At 45.5% G+C, this 23,195-nt stretch overlaps 1 protein-coding gene across 2 annotated transcripts in view; it reads right to left on the bottom strand.

The window, feature by feature from the left end:
• Window positions 1–23,195, bottom strand: part of LOC134530119 (uncharacterized) — a 317,722-nt gene that overhangs the window by 46,309 nt on the left and 248,218 nt on the right. For both annotated transcript variants that reach the window (XM_063364725.1, XM_063364724.1), the window contains 2 exons: window positions 7,519–8,733; window positions 3,633–3,799 (listed from right to left, as the gene is read on the bottom strand). In XM_063364725.1, the coding sequence (XP_063220795.1) occupies window positions 3,633–3,799; window positions 7,519–8,733 (1,382 nt within the window). The remainder of the gene's footprint in view (window positions 1–3,632; window positions 3,800–7,518; window positions 8,734–23,195) is intronic.

Below are 23,195 nucleotides of genomic sequence, written 5' to 3'. Positions count from 1 at the left end.
ACTCTGAAAAATTTCTGGTCCGCTAAGATGGAGTAATAAATTTATATATTTTTTAAATTATAATTACTTTAACTATCGCATCCGCAGCAATGAAATAATAACATATATGTAAGTTAAAACCTGTAAATGATTATGCCTTTAAGAATAAATGGTTGTCACAACAACAAAATGACTGAGGATTTTATGGTCTATAAGGATCATAACAACATTGGTACGGGATAGAAAGTCGGCCTTACATACACTAAGGTGCTTTAGGATGGTGATGACATCATCGGATGAAATCAATATGGCGGAATCCAGGATGGCTGCCTCCAGCAGACGATAATGGTTTAGATTATGGTTTTTATAATAAATTTATTTAAAAAGATGGTGGTGTTACGAAAAATTGCGACAGGGATGAGTGGGGTGTTCGATGATGTAATCGTAATGTAGAAGAGTGGGGCGCTCGATGATGTAAACGTAATGTATAGGAGTGTGGTGCTAGATAATTGTAACATTTAATTAAAATTAAATTATTAATTTTTATTTTTTTAATTAAAATCGGATAATAAATAAGGATTTTCAAGATGGCGGATGAAACTCGAAATGTCGGGATGTTCTAGAAAACAAAATGGTCGTCGGGGTCAAAGGTAAAAGTCAAATTCAAGATGGCCACCGGAAGTGACGTAACCCAAGATGGCCGCCGGAAGTGACGTAATCCAAGATGGCCGCCGGAAGTGACGTAATCCAAGATGGCCGCCGGAAGTGACGTAATCCAAGATGGCCGCTGCGGATCCCCGGATCCCCCACCACCCACCGGTGCCCCCATACATACCAAATACACCTACTGATATGTAAATCTACAGTTATCTATGCTAAAAACAAAACAATAAACGTAATAAACAGAATTCACTCTACAAATGTGAAAGTGTACCCAAACGTGAAAAGTTATTTCGATTTTCAACATAAGGATTTACCAAGTGGGTAAATATTTTGACGTGACAACGTCTAATAAATCGATGAACGCCGGCTGCACGCACGAAAAATGTATCCCGTTGCGCACATTGTCCCGTTACGATGTGTCCCGTTACGCTCATTGTACGCTTGCGCCGCATCTATCTCTCTTCCACTCGATTGGGACAACCATCGATTTGACTTTTTCGAGGCACATTAAACTTGAAACACTCCCATTCGTTTCTTACTTTTCCGTTAAAGTAATAAACATATTTGAATTAATGAGTGCAAATAAAAGTAAATTTATCAATTAAATTGTATATTTCATTTCACTCCTTCTTTGTATCCATACAGAATAGTGATAATTCATTAAAAATGATTCAATTTTATTCATAAAAGTATGCAATCATTTCATCAATGTTTTGTTATGACGTTGTCACGTTAAACTATCGTCCGTAAACCGACTTTACAGACAACCAATTTTTTTTAGTTTAGTTCTATACGTTTCCGTTTTGCTTTCTGTCATGGGACGCGGCACGCCTTAACTTTGTAAAATAAAATAAGCTGATAAATAAATAAATTATAAATAGAAACTACTTCTTGCGGACCGTCGCTCCGGGGCGAGTGTTTTGTCGTGTTGACGTCACGGTGACCTTGTGTTTCATTGGCTGCTGAGCGAGTCGTGACCGCCGTGGCATTGCGCTCCAGCTCGATTGCGACGAAGCGTGAAGAGGAATTCATTCATCCACGAAAATTTCGAGGGAACCAAGGTTTTCACTTGCTTCTGCATCGTACGGCTCTTTGCTCTACCCGACATGCACGACCCTAGCGCCTGTGGCATGTGACCGACCCAATATAGGTCGTTACCACAACGCCGAACGTACAATAACGCCGAATACCATAACGTCAAATGCCAAATTGACCGCAACGCCGACAGCTAGAACATTGCTGTGTACCACAACGCCGAAATACAGTAACGCCGAAAAATGTTGCTGCGGGTAAGGGGGGTCCACAGGAGCAAAATGAAAAAAAAAACTGAATGAACATGTGTGTTTCTTAAATGTATCTTAACGTCGAAATACCACAACCTAACCTAACCTAGCCTAACCTAACCTAATCTAACCTTACCCAACCTTTGTGGCAGTCCTGCAATGACATTTTTCGGCGTTAATGTATTTCGGCTTTGTAGTACACAGCAGTTTTCTAGCTGTCGGCGTTGTAGTCAATTTGGCATTCGGCGTTATTGTACGTTCGGCGTTGTGGTATTTCGGCGTTGTGGTGCGTCTCCACCCAATAACTTCAGACCCAGAAACATCTGGAACTCACTCAACATAAACTTAAGCTGTTAACATTATATGTGTGTTTCAAGGACGTCTTCAACTGAGCTACAGCTGTTTTGGCACGCCCTAACAACCATAACAAACAGTATAATACATGTTTATATCACAATTAACCCTGGAGAGGCCCAAATTACTAAATGTTAAAATGATAATTTTTAAAAAATTATAAAAAAATGCAACAACACGTCTCGCCTATAGGTCATGGAAACCAGGATTATTTCATGTCTCACTACAACTGGCTTTTTGTAAACCATTTTCACTGACCGAAGCCTTACTCATTAACATTAAAAATTAAAATAAACGTTGTATAAGTAAGTTGAAGAGTATTAGATGATGTTTGTAAATTGTAAACTTTATATACATATATTATTAATAATTTTTAGAATTATTGCAGAATTCGTTTTATGAATGGTTTTCTACTGAAGTCAAGAAGTTTGGATAAATGACGTGTAATAAAAATGATAGCAAAAAACCTATAAATCCAAGTGGCCGTATAACCGTTTATTAAAGGTACTGCCACATATCGCGTGGTCTTGTAAAATACATAACTTCGTATTTTACATTCCACAGGCATGCACACAATGGTGCTAGCTATTTGTAACATCACATATGAAAGTGCAGGTACGGTTTCAGAAGGTAAAGTCACGCCAACAAAAAATATCTCAAGGCAAAGTTTTAGATGTGCAACTACATCGCAGATTCGCAAGTGGTACGAACGACGATACCATCTCACTCCACCAGCCAATATGCCAAAAACTGTAATTATGTGAGCATCTGCTTGTATAATAGTCTACCTCAGCATGTTAAAAATATAAATAATAAAAAAAATTCAATAGACTTAAAAAATAGCAGAAAAACTGTTTTTCTATTCCTTCAAAGATGTTGAAAACTTTATAAAAATAAAAAATAATAGTAAAGATTTATAGGGTAATTTCAAAACCACTTGTAATTTATGCTATTACTATCTTTATTGCATACTAATTATGTGTTATTTCACTTTTAATTATACTTTCAGTAAAATGTAATTGTATATTTTTTTGTTTTGTGAAATTGTATATTTTGTGTTTTTGTTTTTTGTGAAATTGTATATTTTGTGTTTTGTTTTTGTGAAACTTTATATATATATATATTTTTTCTATATGTACTTGACATGTATCAAACCCCAGAAATGGGGTCAAAGGATATGAAATAAATAAATAAATAGATATTCCATCGTCAATGACTAACAGTTAATTTGCTGCCAACCCAGACTCATCCACATCGCTCGGGTTCGAATCCCGGAACATCCACTGTTCCTGGAAGTGACGCCGGCCCACGGACAGACAGCAGCGACGTGACACACGGGGCGGGGCGCGGTACCTGGTGCGCTGGTAGACCTTCTTGGCGGGCTCCGGGGGCGGCGAGGGAGACGGCGTGGTGGCCGGGGGCGGCGAGTAGTCCGGGGGCGGCTCCAGGTCCTCGGGCCGGGACCTGGCGGGCTCCCAGCGGGTCCTGTAGTCCTCCTGCCGGGCCTCGTCCTCCGACCGCTGAGGAAAACACACCATGCACGTCAACACACCACGCACGTCAACACACCATGCACGTCAACACACCTAACAAGGCAACACACCGTGCACGTCGACACACCTAACAAGGCAACACACCATGCACGTCAACATACTTAACAAGGCAACACACCATGCATGTCAATACACCATGCACGTCAACACACCTAACATGGCAATACACCATGCACATCAACACACCTAATAAGGCAACACACCATGCATGTCAACACACCTAACAAGTGTGCCGTTTATCATAAATTTTCGAGCACAAATTTTGAATTCTAATATGCTTAGAATACATAAGTAGGTTATCATGATCTTAATAAAAAGTATCTTATTTTATACTATATGTAATTTATATATTAGATTAAATTTTAAGTGTACTAAATTAAGACAAAATTCTGCTGCTCAATTTAATGCAGTATCGTGTATTAATAGTACGTGTCTTGTGACATAAAAATTATTATTCTTATTATTACATGGAAGGCCTAGAGGTTTGTTTACAAACACAAATCACGTGGATAGACCATGCGGGAGGACACGCGGAAAGAAAACGGCTGGAAGTTGCGATCTGCGCAGTTGGCTGTACTGAATACAAAGTAAACACATGGTGGCACGCATAATTGCCGAGAGAAAAATAAAAACAAAACACGGCGCTGTCCGAAAGGACATTATAGTAATTTTTTTGGGAATAATTAGTAAACAAAATACTGGCCAAACACTCAGCGTGCTCTGTTTATTATTATGACGGCCGGCAGACATATAAGTTGGTACGTCTGGTTGCATCCTGCAGAGGTAAGAGACCTCCGGGACTTATGGAGGAGGGGGGTCGCGGGAGGAAAAGCAGTGTCGTCGGCCGTAGATTATGGGTCGTGTTGCTGGGAAGTGAAGGGGAAAGGGGGAGAGGAGTCTGTAACCTTGTGTGGGACACGTCTGATAATGTGGCGCGCGGTCAGGACAGCTGGAAGTGTGCTGGGCCCATAACCCAGAAGTCTGTGGATCGGAACCATGCTCTGCTACCATTTTTGTTATGTTGTGGCAGTGTAGGTAAATAAGATTAAACATATAAATACTACCATTGAAATTACACACTGCTGTAACAGTGGACCTTTTAGTTTCACAAGGACATGAGGAATGAACAGAAAAAAGGTGTGATTCTGTCTGAATATAATTACTTTATATGTATTTAAATGATGAAACTTATAACAGTTGAATGAGAGACAAATATATAAGAGGTATTAAAATGCATTAAAATATAATTTCCATTACATAATTAAAAAAGCTCTCGGATATGTTAAAAATATGGGCCGGCCCTAATTAGATTATTAGAGGTTTCATTTAATATAAATAAACAAAATCAATATTTAAAAAAAAATGCAAAGAGGCACGAACAATCCCAATGTAAGCTCTTAAAGTCCAGAACGAAAGTTTTATATAGTTCTTATCTCTTCAAATGTAATAATTTAAATTTTATTCCAAAGGTTCATAAATATTGTAGAACCGGAGGTCTGATGCTCGCTGGCCAGAGTCCAGCAGTCAACATGGCGTCAGGGCGCCTGTTTGTAGGAGAGGGAGTATGCAAAAATGCGGCTAGGTCCGCATCCGGCTCTTGGACCTGTCAGACAGGGAAGGTAGCTTCTAGAGCCCGAAGCGTAGCATGTACGGATCTGAAGATCGCGGAGTCGCGGGAGTCACGGGCGTTTCCATAATTTCAAAAACAATTATCAAAAAAAAATAACTACTCTGCTGTGTACAGACGGACCAAACTACTAAAGAATTTATAGGGATAGCATCCCTTGTCTAACTGACTACATCTTCGGTTACGGCCGGACAGAAGTCTTGGTGTGCATCTCGCCGATCCACAGATAACCTAATGCAGTCCGTCTGAAATTGCGATGCGAAGTGTCCCCGGAGGGGCCGTGTCTCTTAATTAAAAGGAATTACTCAATCAAAAGGTGGGGGAGAGACTTTGGTGTCCGGACCGAAAGGTTCCGAAGTTACACGAAGATCCTAGAAAGGCTAAGCAGATGGAAAAAGCGCTTGCCACGCGCTCACCAGGGTCGCGGTTGAACTAAGGTCGCAATCGCACCGCGACTGCTTCCAAAGTTTATTATGACAAGCTGTCTCTTATGGGAGGGATGAGTAGTGCACTCTGGCGGCCAAGAGTAGAAACTAGCTGGACGGTCACAGAAACGTCCCCTAGAGTGCACTGGGCGCTCTCGCAACCAGCGGGCAGAGCCAGGTTAGGGATTTTTGTTGCCGCTAGGCTTCGCTGAGGGCTCTGTTGGACAAGGGTGTATGTCCTTGGAGAGACCATGTACCCTGCGTGGGTTCACTGGAGGACCATGATCCGGGTTGAAGTTCCCAAGAAGCCACAGGGGGGAGAAGAGGGAAGGGGGGTCAAAACTTGCTATGTCGCCTGGGAAAAGTGTCATGTGGACCGTCCCAAGGCGTCGCCGAGGACTGTAATATACTCATCAACATGCTGCCAAACAGCTTACCTATGCTTGCCTCCGATAAATGAAAGATGCTAGTGCTGGGCTTGGGGTAGCGTTCGCTAGCACGAAAAGTCATACTGTTACAGGGAGAAAACGTGATGCAAATAGCGGCCGAGATTGCTGACGATTGGTTATCGCAGCAAAAGTAACTAATTGGGCCTGCGAACAAGCGCAGGTGCACTGGGTTGCACAAGATTATGTTGGAGAGTACAGTAATGGAATCAAAATTAAAAGAAATTAAAAATTCAGCTTTATTTTTTGGGTTTCCTTCTTTAAAATTGAAAATTTTAACTTAGAATTCAAAACTTGTGCCCGAGAATTAATAATAAACGGCACACAAGGCAACACACCATGCACGTCAACACACCTAACAAGGCAACACACCATGCATGTCAATACACCATGCACGTCAACACACCTTAAAGGCAACACACCATGCATGTCAACACACCTAACAAGGTAACACACCCTGCACGTTGACACATCATGCACGTCAACACACCCTGCATGTCAACACACCATGCACGTCAACACACCTAACAAGGCAACACACCATGCACGTCAGCACACCATGCACGTAAACACACCATGCACCAGCAGATCAGGCAGCCACCACAATCTCGAAAAGGGGAAGAAACATAATCTCGTACCTAAAATTAAAATGTACGCATAATCATTAGTGGTTCTTCTTATATATCTTTTTTTAAATAACTTTGTAGATTTTTCCACATCCTAAGAGCCAGATGCAGAGGTCTTTATTTTCTTTTTAAGCCTTCCTTCCAGACGACTTAAAAAAAGGAATATCTTTGCTTTTGGTTCTAAGTACTTTAAAATATTAACATATAAGAGCAACATTTGTTTTATTTGTTAAATTACTTAAACAAAGAAGGCCCAATTCTGTTAATTGCCTAGGGTTCTCGTTTATCAGTCTTCAGCTCTGAACATAGAGCTTACTCAAATGTATTTTGAAAATAACTACCTTTAGAATAATTGCTGGTAACTATAAATAAGGCTAAAAGAGATCCCTTCCAGCTGATGTATTGAACAAAAACACACGAAGGGTCGAATAAACAAATCTGCGCAATACTGATCTAGGGGGATTGAAAAACCACGCGAAGACATTCCAAACAGGATTAACAACTCAAGCAACATGATGAAACCTTTGAATATATATTCAAAGATGAAACTGTAGACACTCACCTCGGTTCTGTCGGCGTACCTCCTCCTGGGCGGCGTGGGGTAGTCGTCATCGTCACGGACGCCGTTGTGGGGGAAGGAGGCCCTGGCGGGCGACACCCGGCCGGGCGACAGGAAGGGCGAAGACACGCGCTCGGCGGACGCGCTGCTGCTGGTGTGGCAGACGGCGGTCCTCACGTACCCGGGACTCGCGCCTCGCTCCAGGTGGTCGCTGCTGCCTCGCGGCGAGCGCACCGCCTCCTCCCGCGGCGTGAACGTGTGGTTGGGCCCCGTCGGCAGCACCTGCACCCTCTGCTGCCTCTGCGCGCTGCGCTCCGACCAGTCGCTGACGCCCTTGAAGTAGCCGTTCACCCGGGGCGGGCCCTCCGGCTCGGGCGACGACACGAACACGCGCGACGACGTGTTCACCGTCGTGGCCACGTACCCGGGCGACGCGGGCGACGGGGCGCCGCCGTTGACGAGCAGCGGGGACGACGACGCCAGCGGCCGCGACTTCATCGTCACGTTGATGAAGCTTGTCTTGGAGCCCGACGCGGCGGCGGGCGGGTCGTCCTCGTCCGCCAGCGAGTCCTTGGAGGAGCGCGAGTCGCTGCCGAAGTGGTGCTCCAGCCACTTGGAGGTCTCCGCCTTGCGCGTCTCCTCCTCCTGGTCGAAGTCGAGCGGGCGTCGGGTGAGCGCGTCCTTGCGGTCCAGCGGCGTCGTGGCGGCGGCCGCCGGAGCCACGCCGCGGCCGCCCTGGCGCCTCATGCGCCGGATCCTCGTCGAGAGGCTGTCCCACTCCGTGTCCGGGTCACCCCGCCGCTCGCCCTCCACGTTCTCCGCCTGGTAGCGCATCTCCTCGCCGATCTTCACGCCGTCCGCCAGGTACTCCACCACCTCCTCGTCGCGCGACTTGTGGAAGCGGTGCGACGACTCGTTGCGCGTCTCCTGCACCTCCTGCTCGCCGTCTCCGGGGTCCTCGCCGTCGTCGGGGTCCTCCCGGTCGCGTATCTCCTCGTGCTCGTGCGTGGTCTTCGTCTCGGTGATGAGCCGGCCGTCCGGGCCCACGGCGCTCAGCTTGTGGCTGTCCTTGGTGTCCACGACCTTGTGGGACTTGGAGGACTGGTGCAAGACTCGCGAGGAGTCCTTCAGGCTCGCCAGCTGCCCGCCGCGGCCCTCCGCCTTCTCCAGCAGCAGCTGGCGCACATCCTGCTGGTTGCGGACCGCGGTCACGTAGTCCTGCCAACAACACCGCCCGCTACACTCTGGGGTCCGCTTCTGGCATTCTTACACATCTCGACTCTGTGTTTCAAATACCCCTATTACTAGAGACCTGCAAAACTCGCGGTTTAGATGGCCTTCAGGATAGACTGCACATACCCCTGTGCACTCGGGCAAATAACGCAAGTTCATTGGCTGCCGACTTGTAAGTCGTCTCAGCTGGTTTGTCTGTGATTCGATCCTTCTTTGGTAGAGGATTTATAGACTAACTGGTTGAGATTCGTCCAGATGAACAGTAAGCCAATAGAAAAATTATCTAAGAGGTATATGTGTTTGAATTCTAGCCTATCACCGAATTAATTCGCGAATTTTGCAGGTCTCTACCTATTGCACTATTTAGGAGTAATAGGCTTAATATTTTTAAAATATTAAAGCTTTCATTCTACTAAAAAAAAAAAAAAAACTTAAAAATATTCAGAGTAGCTTGACGGCACACTGATTTAAACTGAGCTGATTTGTAATTAATATAAAACAAATAAAAATTAATTCTTAAAAACCTTTAGCTTACAACACCAAATAACAAAAATATTATTCAAGGATTCACATTACAGCTCAACCGAAGGATTTCTCCCACAGGCCATCGTAGAAAGTAAAAAAAAAAAAAAAAAATCTACATAAAAAATATGCTACTGTTGTAGAAGTGCCTTGTCGAGCCATACGTCTGCATTTTGTGGCAGCTACAGCCTGTTCCGGAACACACACGGACCGCAAGAAGAATGCAGCTCTGAGTCTACCTTAGGAGAAACAGGGGTGCGAACAGACAGGCAGCGTCTAGAATTGTTCAGGATACTTAATTTATATTGTGTGCAAAGCAAAAACCTTGAACAGTTTTTATAATTACGTAATGTTTAGTTTTAATTTTTTTAAATTAAAATTTAATAAAAAAAATAATTTTTGAGAACATTTTTTTAATCATATTTAAAAAAATTCAAAGCCTACTTTACAAAACTATGGCTGTTTCGTTTGTTTACCTACAATGATGTTCACGGGAGAAATAATTTCCCTGGTGGCTGCAACTATGGATCTTAGCCTTAAGAACAACGACGTCTACAGGACACTTGTGACAGGCCTTCCGGGGGGCGGGGCGAGCACAGCGGCCGAGGCACGTGATTGGGCGCCGCTGGTGCACAGCGCGCGCGGCCGGAAAATGGCGGGTCGTTACCACAACGCCGAACGTACAATAACGCCGAAATACCATAACGCTGAATGCCAAATTGACCGCAACGCCGACAGCTAGAAAACTGCTGTGTACCACAACGCCGAAATACAGTAACGCCGAAAACTGTTGCTGCGAGGAGGGGGGGGGGGGGGGCACAGGAGCAAAACGAAAAACAACTGAATGAATTTGTGTGCTAACCTAACCTAACCTAACCTTTGTGGCAGTCCTGCAATGACATTTTTCGGCGTTAATGTATTTCGGCGTTGTGGTAATTCAGCGTTGTGGTACACAGAAGTTTTCTAGCTGTCGGCGTTGTAGTCAATTTGGCATTTGGCGTTAGGGTTTTCGGCGTTATTGTACGTTCGGCGTTGTGGTATTTCGGCGTTGTGATGCGTCCACGAAAATGGCGACCTACCGCGGGAGAGGTCAGGTCGCGACGGTTTTATTTTCAAAACATTACTTTCCAGTTAACTGAAAATCAATCAAGTACGGAATATTATTGGAGCGTTTCAAGTGAGACTCCGCCCAGTAATTTTTTTTTTTTACGTCCAGCGCTAACACCACCTTCACCTTGACCCAGATGACAGACAGTTGGTTCCTATCCAGTCCGACACAGACTCGAGCGCACGCAAAGTGCAAGCGAATGTCACTTGTCTGTGCGCTGTGTAGACCCTACAGTATTTGTAGAGCTTAAATACTATTTATTTATTTAAAGTAGGTTGGAGCAAAGTAGCATATTAATATATATTTTTTTCATTACCCAGGACCCAGCACATTTGAGATGTGATGCAATAGTAAAGATGACTTGATGTAAGCTTTTGGACATACGCCATTGCTAAGCACATGTATGCTGTATAAGAAAACTACAAAAAAACCAAAACACAAAAAACACATATTAAGCAAAAAATTGCTGTTGTCAACAGGATATATAGGCTACACCACATAATATTCCATAACAGGAATATGGTCAACAAACAAAGAAAACCAAAGAAAAATGGACTAATAGAACGAAAAAACACCTACAAATGATTAACTGAACCCCAAAAAAAATTCATCACAACATTTGAAACGAGACAAAAACCCAACAAAACGAAAAGACGAAACAAACACAATAGTTTTCCAAAACAGAAACAAGCGACGTTTCGGGAACTGTTATCTGCTCCCGTCCTCAGACAGAGACGCACATGGTACGAAAACACAGATGCGACAAAAAGCATCAAGTCATGCACTCCCATTGCACAAATCTTCCAAAGATGATAGTAAAGATGATTTTATAATTGGTCCCGGATCCATAACAAATGAGTGCAAAATTTGAAGATTGGAAGCTTGATTCTCGGTACATAATGCTAACAAAGCAGAAAAAAAATTCATTAAATTACGCGTTTTTTAAAATTAAACCGTCCACGGGAGTGAAATACGGAGAAGCAAATTAATTTAACATTGAAGGAGCCCTTACATCTTGTGTGGCACGAGACTGCGGTATCCCGGCGTGCGAGCGACTGTGAATGCAGCACTTAGCGGGAAGACCCGCCCTTTGCGGATGTATAACCAAGCAAGTCCGCTAATAGCCATGCTCCCTTGGCGATAGCATCGCGAGCGAGCCACGTGATGCGCTAACTGCCCGTTTTGTTTCCATTCACTCTTCATTGTTCGTAGTCACGCCAGTTCCCGCCAAGGTTGGCACGCCTGGTTTCAGGCTTTAAGCGGCACCTCAGTCCGCCCGTTAAAGCTTTTCGTTGGGTCGTCAGTAATCTCTTGTTTCACGCACGAATATACCATAAAAGCAATAAGTGTGAGATACCTACAACTATTAACGACTATGATGCTAACCATTCGTAGTACCTACTCTTTAAAATGAAACTATTATTTTATAGCTCCTTATTACACATTATTTCCGCTGTGTTATGCCGGGTCGTTACCACAACGCCGAAATACCATAACGCCGAATGTCAAAATTGACCACAACGCCGACAGATAGAAAACTGCTGTGTACCACAACGCCGAAATAACAACTGAATGAATTTGTGTGTGTTTCTTAAATGTACCTTGAAGCCAAAATACCACAATCAAACCTAACCTTACCTAACCTAACCTAGCGTAATATAACCTAACCTAACTTAACCTAGCCTATCCTAGCCTAGCCTAACCTAACCTAACCTTTGTGGCAGTCCTGCAATGACATTTTTCGGCGTTGTGGTACACAGCAGTTTTCTAGCTGTCGGCGTTGTGGTCAATTTGGCCTTTCGGCGTTGTGGTGCGTCCCCTGTTATGCCTTTACTAATCACAAAACAAAGTGAAAAACCAATTTGTGGTATAAGAAAAAAAGCTTTTTTTGTCTCCGCCTGATCATTACATATCTCTACTGACACATTTAAGTTATCGCTTGTTTAAATGAAGTACCGCGATATGAGGAATTCACACCTTCTTTATAGAAATCCTTATACCTGGAATAAATAATTTTATTCTACTTAAGATCATTCGCAATGCTTTTCTATACGCTTGGCCTGTTAGTCGCTTCTTGCTCGCAACCCGTTCTGCTTCCACGGGGAAGTAGTTGGCGACTTGGACCACAGAGCGCAGCACAGGTACCAACCTGACCACCGCCTTCACGGATTTTCTACTCTCGTTTCCATGAGAATGTTCGTTATGACGTAACAAAACCATTTTCCTTATTTTTCCTTGCGTTGCGCATCTTCACAAATAAAGGAATTTTACTAAAATTACAATTTAATTTTTTTTTTGTGGATTTATGTAAGTTATAAGATTTGCGGAAACACAATTTTCACGCTCAAGATACACTGAATTTTTTTTTTTTTTGGGCACTGTGATATGGGCTTGGTAATTGGCATCTTAAATCATAAATTATGTCCGTTGGTTTCTCCAGATCAGAGACGAACAGGAGAGGCAAGGACTTTTGTCCAACAAACCACTTTACATACCGATATCATACACAGGACAAAACGCAAAAGGAAAAAAAAACTGCACATAAAGAATAGCTATGGGAAGTATTTTTGTTACAAAAATGCGTCCGGAATTTAAAATGGAAGTAAGAGGTAGTATTGGAGAAGTATTCACGTATTTTAGAATTTAGATTTTTATTTTTTTCTTTGCTTGAATAGATACGACTAATTTGTTTCTTCATAATTGGATCAGCATCTTAGCTCGAGGGGATTGGCGGGAGTCAAAGCTCATCCTCTCAAATTCAGTTTTAAAAGTCTGGACTGAGTTAAATACATTCGTGTTCTACTTTACTTTTTGCTTTTTGCCGCATGGTGTAAGAACAAACTTGAGTCGTGTTTTCTATCATTGCTTATAGAGCAGTATATGTAAGAAATTCTGAATTACTGAAATTTTTCTGCGGTGGTATTTTGATGTTACTATGAACAGTTCTTAATGCGGAAATAAGTGATTGAATTCAACTGAAAATACAAATGCTCAAACATTACTAACCTGCTCACGATATGATAATTTTTTTTAGAAACCCAAACTCTAAACTGGCCACGGCGTATGGTATAGTTAAATATAAATAAAACCACAATTAAAAACCAACACAACACAAGCATATGAGCAACTCCGAGTAGGGGAGTTCTTGTAAGTCACTTTCATCACCAGTCGCTCAACTTACAAAACAATCGCCCTTGAGCGTGAGGGATGTCGCGTCAAGTATCCTGTAATCTCGCTCATGTAGTTCACAAACTAATGCTGGCGGTGTAAACAACCACAACTGAGTATGTATATAGATACAAGTACTACAAATGACAAGAGATTTTCTTAAAACTGTTAGATGTTAAGATGTATTTTGACGTTGCACATACATTTAGTTTGATGCATTAGTTTAAATGTTAAGCTCTTGCTCAGGATACAAAGAGTTATGAGATTTTATAATCAAGACAATGTGCTAAATGCGCCCACCATTAGGTACATGAATTTGATCACATCTGTTGGCAATCATTATACTTTTTCCATCACTATTAAAGGTTTAAAGGACAAGCGAAATATTTCTGTAGCAAAGTAGATTTCAAACACATATGTATACTTTGATAGATGGCGTACAGCAATTCTGACGCGCCTTGCACGACCTGAGGCTGTGACAGAGGGGAAAAGTGCGACTGAGCTGTGTGTAACCCGAACAGAGATTTTTTAAAGCCTCTGGCCTTTGAACTTAAATGACGACGTTGTATAAGACTGTGCAGCCAAGCCTGAAACTAAAAGAGTCTGTGCAATATTTGTGACCTTAATCATTAGTCTATGGCGAAGAAATAGGTGCATTGTGAGTTCAAGTTATTGCAGTATACACGTCCAATCGAGTTAAAGTTGGCAAAGTATACACAAACTGTCTGGTGGAAGTTGGTGTAGTGTACACTTCCAACCGGTTTTAAGTTGGCCCAGTGTACACGTGAGGTCGGGTTGAAGTTGGCCCAGTGTACACAACCGGTCGAGTTGAAGTTGGCCCAGTGTACACGTGAGGGCGGGTTGAAGTTGGCGCAGTGTACACGTGAGGGCGGGTTGAAGTTGGCCCAGTGTACACGTGAGGGCGGGTTGAAGTTGGCGCAGTGTACACGTGAGGGCGGGTTGAAGTTGGCGCAGTGTACACGTGAGGGCGGGTTGAAGTTGGCCCAGTGTACACGTGAGGGCGGGTTGAAGTTGGCGCAGTGTACACGTGAGGGCGGGTAGAAGTTGGCCCAGTGTACACGTGAGGTCGGGTTGAAGTTGGCCCAGTGTACACAACCAGTCGAGTTGAAGTTGGCCCAGTGTACACGTGAGTGCGGGTTGAAGTTGGCGCAGTGTACACGTGAGGGCGGGTTGAAGTTGGCGCAGTGTACACGTGAGGGCGGGTTGAAGTTGGCCCAGTGTACACGTGAGGGCGGGTTGAAGTTGGCGCAGTGTACACGTGAGGGCGGGTTGAAGTTGGCCCAGTGTACACGTGAGGGCGGGTTGAAGTTGGCCCAGTGTACACGTGAGGGCGGGTTGAAGTTGGCGCAGTGTACACGTGAGGTCGGGTTGAAGTTGGCCCAGTGTACACGTGAGGGCGGGTTGAAGTTGGCGCAGTGTACACGTGAGGGCGGGTTGAAGTTGGCGCAGTGTACACGTGAGGTCGGGTTGAAGTTGGCCCAGTGTACACGTGAGGGCGGGTTGAAGTTGGCCCAGTGTACACGTGAGGGCGGCTTGAAGTTGGCGCAGTGTACACGTGAGGGCGGGTTGAAGTTGGCGCAGTGTACACGTGAGGGCGGGTTGAAGTTGGCCCAGTGTACACGTGAGGGCGGGTTGAAGTTGGCGCAGTGAACACGTGAGGGCGGGTTGAAGTTGGCCCAGTGTACACGTGAGGGCGGGTTGAAGTTGGCGCAGTGTACACGTGAGGGCGGGTTGAAGTTGGCCCAGTGTACACGTGAGGGCGGGTTGAAGTTGGCGCAGTGTACACGTGAGGGCGGGTTGAAGTTGGCCCAGTGTACACGTGAGGGCGGGTTGAAGTTGGCGCAGTGTACACGTGAGGGCGGGTTGAAGTTGGCGCAGTGTACACGTGAGGGCGGGTTGAAGTTGGCCCAGTGTACACGTGAGGGCGGGTTGAAGTTGGCGCAGTGTACACGTGAGGGCGGGTAGAAGTTGGCCCAGTGTACACGTGAGGTCGGGTTGAAGTTGGCCCAGTGTACACAACCAGTCGAGTTGAAGTTGGCGCAGTGTACACGTGAGGTCGGGTTGAAGTTGGCCCAGTGTACACAACCAGTCGAGTTGAAGTTGGCGCAGTGTACACGTGAGTGCGGGTTGAAGTTGGCGCAGTGTACACGTGAGGGCGGGTTGAAGTTGGCCCAGTGTACACGTGAGGGCGGGTTGAAGTTGGCCCAGTGTACACAACCAGTCGAGTTGAAGTTGGCGCAGTGTACACGTGAGTGCGGGTTGAAGTTGGCGCAGTGTACACGTGAGGTCGGGTTGAAGTTGGCCCAGTGTACACGTGAGGGCGGGTTGAAGTTGGCCCAGTGTACACGTGAGGTCGGGTTTAAGTTGGCCCAGTGTACACGTGAGGGCGGCTTGAAGTTGGCCCAGTGTACACAACCAGTCGAGTTGAAGTTGGCGCAGTGTACACGTGAGTGCGGGTTGAAGTTGGCGCAGTGTACACGTGAGGTCGGGTTGAAGTTGGCCCAGTGTACACGTGAGGGCGGGTTGAAGTTGGCCCAGTGTACACGTGAGGGCGGGTTGAAGTTGGCGCAGTGTACACGTGAGGGCGGGTTGAAGTTGGCCCAGTGTACACGTGAGGTCGGGTTGAAGTTGGCCCAGTGTACACAACCAGTCGAGTTGAAGTTGGCGCAGTGTACACGTGAGGTCGGGTTGAAGTTGGCCCAGTGTACACGTGAGGTCGGGTTTAAGTTGGCCCATTGTACACGTGAGGGCGGCTTGAAGTTGGCGCAGTGTACACGTGAGGGCGGGTTGAAGTTGGCCCAGTGTACACGTGAGGGCGGGTTGAAGTTGGCGCAGTGTACACGTGAGGGCGGGTTGAAGTTGGCCCAGTGTACACGTGAGGGCGGGTTGAAGTTGGCGCAGTGTACACGTGAGGGCGGGTTGAAGTTGGCCCAGTGTACACGTGAGGGCGGGTTGAAGTTGGCCCAGTGTACACGTGAGGGCGGCTTGAAGTTGGCGCAGTGTACACGTGAGGGCGGGTTGAAGTTGGCCCAGTGTACACGTGAGGGCGGGTTGAAGTTGGCGCAGTGTACACGTGAGGGCGGGTTGAAGTTGGCCCAGTGTACACGTGAGGGCGGGTTGAAGTTGGCCCAGTGTACACGTCAGGTCGGGACGCAGAGGTAACGAGGTCTCGTCCTTGCTCCGAGCGTCGTGACGCGGCGCTGGGATCCGGTGGGCGCGGCGACCAATGGCGGCGCCTCTCTCTCGGCGGGCCGCTCCCATCCGCTGCGCCGACACAGAGCAGGCGACCGTACAGAGCCCCGCACGCTGTTCTGTCCATCGCCAACTGCGGCCGTACTAGGTACATCCTGTTCGAGCTTCTGTCAAACCTTCGTGGCAGGACTGGATGTTGTGACGTGATAAACAATACCAACCACCATATCAGGTCATGTTGAGCCGGCAGCCCGACGTAATGACTTGGATTTTGAAGTGCCCGCCGCGGGACTGCTGATTTCCCCTCATCTCGTTCCGATTCTCCTTCCTTACCCCTCCCGAGTTGGACCTGTCCACGCTGCGCATGCGCCGACGTCATGTCGAGGCTATATAAAGTCGTCAATTTGGTTAACTCGGTCTTCTTCGGCGTATTTTTGAATTGATATGTCGTAGATCAACCTGGTCGCTAGTGCAGGCGGGTACATGGGCAGCACTCAGCGTAGGTAACGATCGTTAGGAATACTTCTACTTTTTCCATCTAGTCACTTTGTTTCGGCTAGCTCTTTTAAATTGACTTAATTGTTAATTTACATAACTGCATTAAGTTGTACAAGTATGTGTGTTCTTTGCAACGTCTCATCTTGATCTGACGGAGCCGCACGTCGTGGAAGGCTTCTGCTCGCTTATCGGACCTCCGAACAGCAGGGCCCACGTGCCTGACATCGGCGACTGTAGGTCGCCTCCTTGGCTCCCTGCGGGATAACGCATCACGGCGCATTTCACCCGCCGAGTGTTTAGGTACGGACAGTCCTGCATTCTGCTATGACTAGAGACCGGAAACATTCGCGGATTCCTTTCGAGACAGACTGGAATCCAAACTCGTTCAGCTTAGTGCTGCATCGGTGATTGGACCGCAATTTACCTGAAGGACTCTGAGCCAATGGCAAACACTCAACAAAAGAAGTACCGAATCATAAGAATCGCAGTAAACAGGTGTCCCGAGTCGGTAGCCAATGACCAGGTGATAGTTGCCCGAGAACATAGAGAATCGTGGAGTCTATCCTAGTGGTCATTGAAACAGAGAATTTTTCCAGTCCCTAGCTATGACATGGGGCTGGAGTTCGTTCACTCCACAGTCATCTGCGAGCTCTGGCGGAAGTCGCCGGGGTGCTGTCATAGCTTAGAAACACATAGGATAGAATTTTCTAAGTTATCTCAATTTTAAGTCGCTTGTTTCGTTGTTGTGTGTTTCTGACTTACGTGTTTCTAAGTTATGACATTTCAAAGTTGTGTGCTTCTAAGTTGTGATAGTTCTAGGTTATGATTTTTCAATGTTTCAGCGTTGCATGTTACTAAATTACAGGTTTCTTAGTTATGGCAGGTCTAAGTTGTGTGTTTATAAGTTGTGATAGTTTTAAGTTATGACTTTACTAGTTGTGTGTTTCTGCGTTATGTGTTTCTAAATTATGATCGTTCTAACTTACGACATTTCTAAGTTATGTGGTTTTATTCTATAATTCTAAGTTATAACTGTTCTAAGTTGTGACTAAGTTATGTGGGGATAGCGACGCCGCCTGTTCATTAACTGCTCACTTGTGTTAAGACACGTCTTTTTTTGAGGGTTGCTCGTTGACTTAAGAGTCATCTAGATGTTCTGCGAGCCAGTCGCAAAATATCGCGGACGTTTTAAGTATTTTAATTCTAGCCTACGGAGAAATGAACCCACTGTTTTTTTCCGGATCTCATTACAGAAAAAAATATTTACGCTGCGGCCACAAATGTTTTACGTGGAGAGCCAAATATATATGACCTTATAAAGGACACCAATGCTGTCATCAATTGTGGTTTTTTTTTTTTTTCGTTCTCTTCTGTTTTGGAAAACTATTGTGTTTGTTTCGTCTTTTCGTTTTGTCGTGTTTTTGTCTCGTTTCAACTGTTGTGCTGAATTTTTTTTTTGGGTTCAATATTTTTGTGCTGTCATCATTTGTGGTTTTTTTTCGTTCTGTTAGTCCATTTTTTTTGTTGTTTTTCTTTGTTTGTTGACCATATTCCTGTAATGAAATATTATGTGGTGTTTATATCCTGTTGACAACAGCAAATTTTTTTGCTTAATTTGTGTTTTTGTCTTTTGTGTTTTTTGTAGTTTTCCTCTACAGACATACATGTGCTTAGCAATGGCTAGAGACTGGAAAAATTAGCGCTTTCGATGACCTATAGGATAGACTCCACAACCCTCTACATACTCAGGCAAATGCCACTTGCTCATTGGCTATTGACTCGTGACATTTGTCAACTGGGACGCTTGCGATTCGATAATTTTTTTGGTTGAAGGTTTTCCCATTGGCTAAAAGTCCTTCAGATAAACTGTAAGCCAATCACAGAAGCAATATAAATGTAGGTACAGTTTTTTGGGTTCTGGCATATCGTGGAATGAATCCGCGAATTTTTCCGGTCTCTAGCAATGGCGTATGTCCAAATGCTTACATCAAGTGACACCGATAGATAAGTGCACGCAACTGTTCATCTGAGACGTCAGCCAAGTGTCCCACAACACGGGGCGTGTGGTCCGCGTGTGGACGGCAGGTAGCTGCCGGGCGGCTCGAGGCAGTCTCATCCACTAACGACCTGAAGCGGAGAAAGCTAGTTGGTTATCTTCATTGGACACGGTTTACTTGCTGTCCGCTCTCATCATCAAATTTCTACCGGTGCCGCACTACGCATGTGATGAGCGGTGAGGATGAAAAGCTAAGAATGGAAAGTTAATTGCAGTGCAGGGAAAGTCAGAGGCGCAAATCTATACAATTCGCGAAGGCGGGCCGCGGAAAATTAGCGCGGTCCACAGAGTTTTGGGCGTGGGTTTTTAACGGACACAAGTCATGTCTGGATAGGGTGCTTGCTTGTTGTATACTGCCCCAACGTTGGTATATATGCATGCAACAAACACAAAACTTTAAAAGATATAAAAAAAAGTTTTCCATAAAACATAGTTTAAACGTTTATGTTTATCAACCCTGTTTCACAGTCTTTTTTTTTTTTTTTTTTTTTTTTTTTTGCAAGCGCAAGCGGACTTTAGTGAGGGACTTCTTGAGTCTAAGAGTTCCCTGTTTTTGTTTTCCTCCATCGAACCGAATCTACGCCCATGGTGCAAGTTGAGACAATTAATATACTTTTTATTTTGTTCTCAACATGAGAATTCGGTATTAAGATGAGAACTATAAACTTGTTTTAAAAAAAATATTTACTAGATTTATATCAGCAACATACTTCAGTGTTAGCACGTGATTATCGTAATAATCAATATTCCACTCCGTTAATACACCATTCCATAAGAATGTTCGTAAATAATGTTTTTAATTTATGTTATTACTTTTAAGAAATTTCTGTGTTTTACTGATATTTATAACAAAATTTTTTATGTTGGCATTTCTCAACCGCACAGTTATTTTAGTAGCCATATTAAACCTGTTCAGCTGCAAACACGCCTCCCCCCCCCTTTTCTTCTCCTCGTGGGTCTTATAATAACTCATTCAGCTTTAACAAAACCGAGCTGACGAGAAATTACCGTAGTTTATCCATTCATTTAGGCCGGCTCCAACACACGGTATTTGGTCAACAATGGCTGAAATTAAACACATTCCAAGGTTGGTTGCATTACAACCTCCTGATCAGAGGATAAGAAATAACGTTCGTGAACGTTTGAGGCAAAATATAATACGAAATAAAAGGATACTCAGCGATTGAAAACTGGGAGACACGCACGTCTCTTGCGTAAGGCAGAACAAGTTCTTTTAAACAGTTAGCTTCCTGAGAGCTCGTAACGTATAAATCTGCGGCCAGGTAGCACGTTCTGATCGACTCCACGGAACATACAAACCCACGAAACACATCAGGTGCCCCAACCTTCCGTTTCCCGGAATAATTTATGGGCCACTTCTTATTCGGGTTACCATGGTGGGTTTCCGGCTCTTGCCTCCTGCCCGCCAGAGATCATTTAGCGTTTATCTTTCCATCCCCTGGTTTATCTCTGGTAATGGCCTACAGCTTCAGGGAGTGACGGGTCTGTCGAAGGTGTTTTAACGACCGTCCCACGTTGATTTGATTGATCGTGCTATTAGCCGGGGAACGGCTGGCGCGACCTCACGCCAGGTGAGTCGGGCGCTTCTCGTGTTCCTCAAGCACGTGACGACCCAGGGCGCGCGTCGACGGCGACGGGGTGCTGTCATAACTTAGAAACACACGACTTAGAATTTTCTAAGTTATGACTTTCTACGTCACGACGTTTCTACGCTGTGTGGTTCTGCGTTGCGTGTTTCTAAGTTACGTGTTTCTAAGTTATGACAGTTCTAAGTTGTGACTTTCTAAGTTCAGTGGTGTTCCCGACGGCGACCAGGGGCTTCCCTCGCCGGTCCCCTCGCCGGTCCCCTCGCCGGTCCCCTCGCCGGTCCCCTCGCCGGTCCCCTCGCCGGTCCCCTCGCCGGTCCCCTCGCCGGTCCCCTCGCCGGTCCCCTCGCCGGTCCCCTCGCCGGTCCCCTCGCCGGTCCCCTCGACGGTCCCCTCGCGGCCTCGTGTGGCCGCCAGATCGGCGGGTGACAGTGCGCGCCCCGTCTGGCTGTCTGCATTTACTGCTATTGTTGAAACTGACTCGTCATCGTAGGGCCCACTGTGTTCTTCTGAGGCATTATTAGGGACTGGAAAAATTCGCGCTTTCGATGACCTCTAGGATAGACTCCGCAACCCTCTACACACTCAGGCAAATGTCACTTGCTCATTGGCTATTGACTCGTGACACTTGTCAACAGTGACGCTTGCGATTCGATACATTTTTTTTTGTTGAAGGTTTCCCATTGGCTAAAAGTTCTTCAGATAAACTGTAAGCCAATAACAGAAGCAATATAAATGTACAGCATATCGTGAAATGAATCCGCGAATTTTTCCGGTCTCTAGGTATTATTGTTATTATTTATTTCCAAAAATCACTCTAAGGAATTCTTGTGCTGTCTGATGTTTAGGCTCGAATGTGTTCGTCTGTGCTATCGTCGTTGTGTTGTACATAATACCTGTTCAGGTTCATCTTTGGGTTTATCCATTTGACATCGACTTATTTAAGCGTTTATGTTTGATTTTTTTTTATAATTTTGCATTTATGAATATTTTTTCCCACGACAAAACAATGCCAAACTGCAATGGCGCATGTCCATGAAGTTGTTGTTCGGTAAAATAATAGACGTGTTGTGCTTATCGTGGGATTCGGCGGATGGATACTACTCCTGCAAGTAGTCGTCTGGCAACACTGTCCGTTGGTAGAGCAGTGGACTTCAAGATGGCGCCGCGGTAAGCTGCTTGGTAACTTTTGTCGGTGATCTGGCACAGTCTTTTAAGTCTATGCACAACAGTTGTATTAAATCAATTTGAAAGTTAGGTTGGCTCCAAATGAGACCATACGACCGCTGGATTCCAAAAAATAAAAAATAAACCGGCGGAAAGAACACGTAATTGTGTTCGAAAGTGAGAATAAGAGTAGCGCAGCGGACCGTGGGCCCAGCTACAATGTCGTCACGGGAGCACGGGCCAGAGGTTTCCCTCCTTGCGACACCGAGCGCGTCAAATGTCACCCACCCATTGGCTGCTGTCTTGTGAGACGTCCCAACGTAGCAGCCTGTGATTCGTACAAAGCTTTGGTCGGGTGTTTCTCATTGGCCCAGAGTCATCCAGGTGAGTTGCGAACCAATAGCAGAGGCAGCACTGAGGTATAACGATTTGTAATTTAGCCTATCGCGAAATGAATTCGCGAATTTTTCCGGTCTCTATCAGCACAGCCGTCTCGGCCGGGCCAGCGCGCGTCCACCCGGAGACACGTGGGCGACAGCCCCCCCCCCCCTGGACAGGGGCCCCGGCCACCGTGAAGCTCCCAGAAGGTCGCGCAGACACAGACGTCACCGGCTGTTTTTTCTCGCCGCCCACCGGTCAAGGCAATTTGGCCAGCGAAAGGGGACGCGCCCCGGAAAAAAAAAAAAAACAATCCCGCCGTCCGGGAGTTTCAATATGTCCGCCGGTCGCGGCTCACCCGTCTCCAGCGGCCCGTGGCGAGACGTCTTGCTCTCGCGGTGGTCCAGGAGTGCGCAGCATCCCATCAGGACCGCTCTCGTCCCAACCGTCACCCTGGCTGACTGTTCCCAGCCCAAGCGCGGCTCCAGAAGGGGGGCGGTGGGGGCGACAGCCCCTCCCGAGACCAATTTTATTGGTTAGTGTGTATTTATGTTTACTTCAATATTTAATTTCATATGTTAAACTTTTATCTCACCAAAAGTTGCATGGAGCTACTAAGGTTCTGTATTTGAAACCTGTAATTTGTAAATAATATTCCAAGGCCAGTATCTGACCACTTTAATTTTTTTGCAACTACGACTTTTCTTTGTGCGATAGCCCCTCCCGAAAA

This window comes from Bacillus rossius, chromosome 3 (assembly GCF_032445375.1).
Source record: "Bacillus rossius redtenbacheri isolate Brsri chromosome 3, Brsri_v3, whole genome shotgun sequence".
Classification (NCBI taxonomy): domain Eukaryota; kingdom Metazoa; phylum Arthropoda; class Insecta; order Phasmatodea; family Bacillidae; genus Bacillus; species Bacillus rossius.
This window is presented reverse-complemented; position numbering and strand designations above follow the sequence as displayed.